The sequence below is a fragment of the Gavialis gangeticus genome, unplaced genomic scaffold, assembly GCF_001723915.1.
Source record: "Gavialis gangeticus isolate Ggan-Ray unplaced genomic scaffold, GavGan_comp1, whole genome shotgun sequence".
Classification (NCBI taxonomy): Eukaryota; Metazoa; Chordata; order Crocodylia; family Gavialidae; genus Gavialis; species Gavialis gangeticus.
In genome coordinates this window covers 10,806,266-10,810,746 of record NW_017729009.1, presented here as the reverse complement: position 1 = coordinate 10,810,746, position 4,481 = coordinate 10,806,266, and the positions used below count along the sequence as shown (strand labels likewise).

Genomic DNA, 4,481 nt, shown 5'->3' with positions numbered 1-4,481 from the left:
TAAAACAGCCTCTGTGGGTCCTGCCAGCCCCCCGGGGGCGCCGTGCCCAATATAGCCCAGCCCCCTCCCATGCACCCCTGGAAAGCCGCTGTGGCTGGAATACATGCGTGTGCACACACAAGACCCCGGGTCCAGACGTGTGCAGACCTCCACCCTTCCACCCCGATGCACACTTGCAGGCGTGCGTGCACACAGATGTGTCTGCCCGCCCCCCCATCCCCAGCCCAGGAGCAGGACCCTCACGTCCCCCTGCCGTGCCCCTTTGCAGGAGGCAGCCATGGCCACGCTGTACCCCTCGCTGGAGGACATGAAGGTGGATCAGACCTTGCAGGTAAGAGCCTCGTACCCAGGGAGGCTGGTGGGGCTGTGCCTGTTTGCAGCCAGCGGCAGATGGGCTCCCCCCGAGGGCTGGCGGTCCCCTCCGGCCACCCTGGAAGTTGCCAACCCTGCTTCTCTCGGCACAGAGTCAGGTGAACGCAGCTGCCAGGGCTCCGGCGCCCACTGCAGACAACCGGGCACTGCCCAGCAACACCAGTAAGTCGCAGCTGGACCCCGCTGGTCCGTGGGGCCCCGGGTGGTGCAATCCCAGGCTGGGAATTTTTTTTGCTCCTGTCTGATGAGGGGGATCGCTTTGCCCTGGGGGAGCAAGGGGTTAATCGCATCTGGGTGCCTGGGGGTGGGCTGGGCACTGGCATAGAGGCAGCTGGTGCCACGAGTCCTGGGCAGGGGGCTCAGTGCTCCCACATTGGGGGCTGGGGAGTGGTTGCTACCCCTGCTAAGGAGCATTACCTGCTGGATGTGGCCATGCAGCCTCCCCCGGGATGCCCGGTCCAGCTCTGTGTGACCCACCTCTGCCCTGCACAGACCCCGCGCCGGTGCTGTACCCCAACCTGGCAGAGCTGGGGACCTACATGGGCCTCTCCCTCGACAGTGAGGAGGTGCAGAAGACCCTGGAGCTGGTGCCAGCCAGCAGCGTGAGTAGGCGCCTGCCGAAAGCAGGCATCCGCGTGCCTATCTGTCTGTCAGTCATGGCTCACGCCCCAGACCCTGCCCCACAGCTGTTGCACTGCTGACACGACCACCGAGGCCCTGTGCCGGCAGCGCAGCTGGGCCTGGCAGGGGTGGCTCCTTGAATAGCAGGCTCTCCAATGCAATGCCACCCTTCACCCCTTCGTTCCCAGCCCCGAGCCTGTGCATGGTCCCGGTGGGAAGGAGCTGAGCCTCTGCACCGAATCGTAGCCTCCTGGGCTGGTGCACAGCCAGGGCTGCTCGCTCCGGGGCCGGCCAGACCCCTCCTACCACCCTGCCTGCCCCAAGGATGGGAGCAGGCAGGGGCTGGCTGCCACCCCTGGCTACGTGAGCTCACGGCCCATTCTCCCGCAGGCGGTGGCACCGGTCCCTTCTGCCCACGGGCAGGTGGTGGCACCACTGAGCGGTTGCAGCCCGGGCATGCGCCGGGCAGAGATCAAGCCGGGCTTGCGGGAGATCCACCTGTGCAAGGACGAGCATGGCAAGACTGGGCTGCAACTGAAGAGCATCGACCAGGTGGGTGCAGGCAGATGGCTGGGTTGCTGGGACCTGAGTCCAGGCTGCTGCTAACACCTTTGCACCTGCCCCATGGTCCTCTGCCTCAGTTTCCCCACTCCACAGCTTGGCTTCCTTCAGCGGAAGGAACCCAGCAAGCATCCCTGTGCATCTGCTAGAGCAGGCTCTGGTGTGCGGCTGGCTCTGGGGTGGAGCACCGAGCCACTGAGAGGCTGGCATAGGGCCCACTGCTCCGCCAGCAAGTCGGGGTCTGGCTGCGGGGTGTACGAGGGGCCTGGGACCCAGTGCCGCCATCTCCTCCTCCCCAGGGTATGTTCGTGCAGCTGGTGAAGGCCAACTCGCCGGCGTCACTGGTGGGGCTGCGCTTCGGGGACCAGGTGCTGCAGATTGAGGGCAAGGACTGTGCAGGCTGGAGCAGCGACAAGGCACGCCGGGCCATGAAGAAGGCCTCGCCCGAGAAGATCGTCATGATCGTGCGGGACAGGTGAGCGGGCGGCGCTGGGGCTTGTGCCCCAGGGTGGAGTGGGGCTGGGGGTCCTGCCCAACCTGCCCTGTGGGGGTGACATGGTGCCTGCCTGCCCCTCAGGCCCTTCCAGCGCACGGTGACGATGCACAAGGACAGCGCAGGGCACGTCGGCTTCGTGGTCAAAAAGGGGAAGATCGTCTCGCTGGTCAAAGGCAGCTCGGCCGCCCGCAATGGCCTCCTCACCAACCACTACCTCTGCGAGGTCAACGGCCAGAACGTCATCGGGCTCAAGGTAGGGCCCCTTGGGCCCCCGTCCACCTGCGCCGTGCTCTGGGGGCAGGACGCTTCCAGTTAAGCTCCTTGCAGTTAGCTCTTGGAAAAGCCCCCGGGCAAGTGGCTCCCCATCCCGCCTGGCCCCAGCACCAGGGAACCTGTATTTGGTGCACTGCAGCGAGCCCAGGGTCTGGTGAGACTGTCCCCCACGCTCCCCATGACATGTCAGGGGGGTTTAAGCCTTCCTCAGAGGGGCTGGGTGCTGGTGCAGCCCAGGCTGGGACTGGGGACTGGGCTGTGCTAGTGCTCCTCTGGCACCAACCCCGCAGGGTCCTGGCTGGAGGGTCTTGGCTCAGACCGATGCTGCACTGGGGGCAGGAGGGGATTTTACCCCGTGGTCACATTGGTATGGACTGGGGGAGTTTTGCCTTCCTCTGCAGTGGGGCCACTGACAAAGGGACATGCGTTTGAATCCTTGCCAGGCAAGGGAGCCCGGAGACTTGGCTTCCAGGTGCCTTGTGCTCTAGCTACTGCCTGGTTCAGGCTAAAGCCTAGGAGGGGTGTCCTCCCTGCCCCAGCACCAAACCCCCTAGTTGCAGGGCTCTGGCCGACCGTGATTTTGGGGTGCAGACACACACATGCATCCACGTTGGGCGTGCGGCTGCCTGGTCCGTGTGCAGCTTCCTGTAGGTGCTTGCATGCCCACAGTGCAGGGGTAAGAGCACCACAGCCAGGCGCCAGCCACGGAGGTGCCCCAAGGGGAAGGGTCTGTGACAGCTCCCCCTGTCTCCCTCGCTGCAGGACAAGCAGATCACGGACATCCTGGGGACAGCCGGGAACGTCATCACCCTCACCATCATCCCCACGGTGATCTACGAGCACATGGTCAAAAGGTGAGGACCCCCACCCCCCGGGCTGTGCTGGAGGGCAGCGTGGATGCCGCAGGGCATGCTGCTGCATCCCGTAGTGCCCACGGGCATTTCACCCTCTGCATCCTGCATGATACAGCAGGGAGCTGCTTGGGGCTGGGACCGAGCCCTGGGGCTTAGCACGGGGCCACAAATGAAGGGAGAGGCTGTGTCAGGTCTTCTGCCCCCACCCCAAGCCCTGCGCGCATGATGCCCCTGCCCAGAGGGTGCTAACCTGTGTCCCTCCATTGCACTAGGCTGTCGCCCAGGCAGGTGAAGTCCTCCATGGATCGCTCCATTCCCGACCTGTAAAGCCAGGTGCCCTGCTCCGGCGCAAAGAGACGGACGGCTCGCTTCACCTGGAGACTCACCGCCCCACGGCCTGGGCAGGGGAGCAGGGTGGGAGGCTGAAAGAGAGACCCCAACGATGTGGGTAGAAACCCAGCCCAGCCTGCCGGCACCCACACTGCTGCTGCGTCCACGCTCCACGGCAGGGGGGAGCGGGTGCAGATCTCTCCGTCTAGGGGACAGGGCTCAGGGGTGGCTCTAGGGTGCAGGGCCCTGGCGCCAAGCGTTGCACGGATGCCACGCGCACGAAGCTTGAGTCCAAACTGGGGACCCGACTCAGGCTGGGGGGGTGCCAGGGGGCCTTTACCTACAGTCAGGGCAGAGAGCAGCGAGCCTGGCAGCACTCATCACGCTGCACCCCATCCCATGCTGCCTTCTTGGTCCCTTTGCCTGGGCAGTGGTCATCACCCCGTGCGATGCAGGCCCCCAGGCCCAGAGCCCCCCACTTCCCCCCTGGCCCCTGCTGTTCCCCAGCTTCAACCCAGCACTGAGTCCACCCCTGCCTGATCCGTTCGGTCGCCCCCTCCGCGCTGCCGCGAGTGGGGCCAGGGGTGCACCCGCCGGCCACGAGAGCACCCTGGGGAGACGACCCCCAGCCCCGAGGGAAAGCAGACACGGCAGAGACCCACTGACGTTTATTGCAGCCACCGACAGACAGAGATTACAGGACGATGGAAACGAGAGGAGCGGTTACAGCTTGGAACGTCTGTATTTAAAAAATATAAGATCTCGATCTCTCTTTCAAACAGAACCGGACATTGGTTTCCTTGGCCAAGCTTTGGGGAGTCTAACAGACACGCACACAGACCCACGAGCACATTGCACAAGAGGCTCAGCTCACCTGCTTCTCCCCCAAATACTTTATATTACAACGCCGAGCCCGAGGTGCTCTCGCCCCAGGCTGAGCGCCTGCAGCCCGAGGGGCCTGAGCTGTGGGGGCT

The 4,481-nt window shown here is 64.8% G+C and overlaps 1 protein-coding gene across 2 annotated transcripts in view; it reads left to right on the top strand.

The window, feature by feature from the left end:
- Positions 1-4,481, top strand: part of SDCBP2 (syndecan binding protein 2) — a 19,294-nt gene that overhangs the window by 3,309 nt on the left and 11,504 nt on the right. The window contains exons 2-9 of one of the 2 annotated variants that reach the window (XR_002096139.1): positions 269-331; positions 465-534; positions 865-974; positions 1,384-1,545; positions 1,854-2,029; positions 2,132-2,303; positions 3,086-3,177; positions 3,450-3,829. Coding sequence is in view for 1 of the 2 variants with exons in the window: in XM_019510022.1 (XP_019365567.1) it covers positions 278-331; positions 465-534; positions 865-974; positions 1,384-1,545; positions 1,854-2,029; positions 2,132-2,303; positions 3,086-3,177; positions 3,450-3,504 (891 nt within the window). In the remaining variant the exon portion in view is untranslated. Of the gene's footprint in view, positions 1-268; positions 332-464; positions 535-864; positions 975-1,383; positions 1,546-1,853; positions 2,030-2,131; positions 2,304-3,085; positions 3,178-3,449; positions 3,857-4,481 lie in introns of those variants that run through there. The other variant, XM_019510022.1, reaches the window with a different exon arrangement.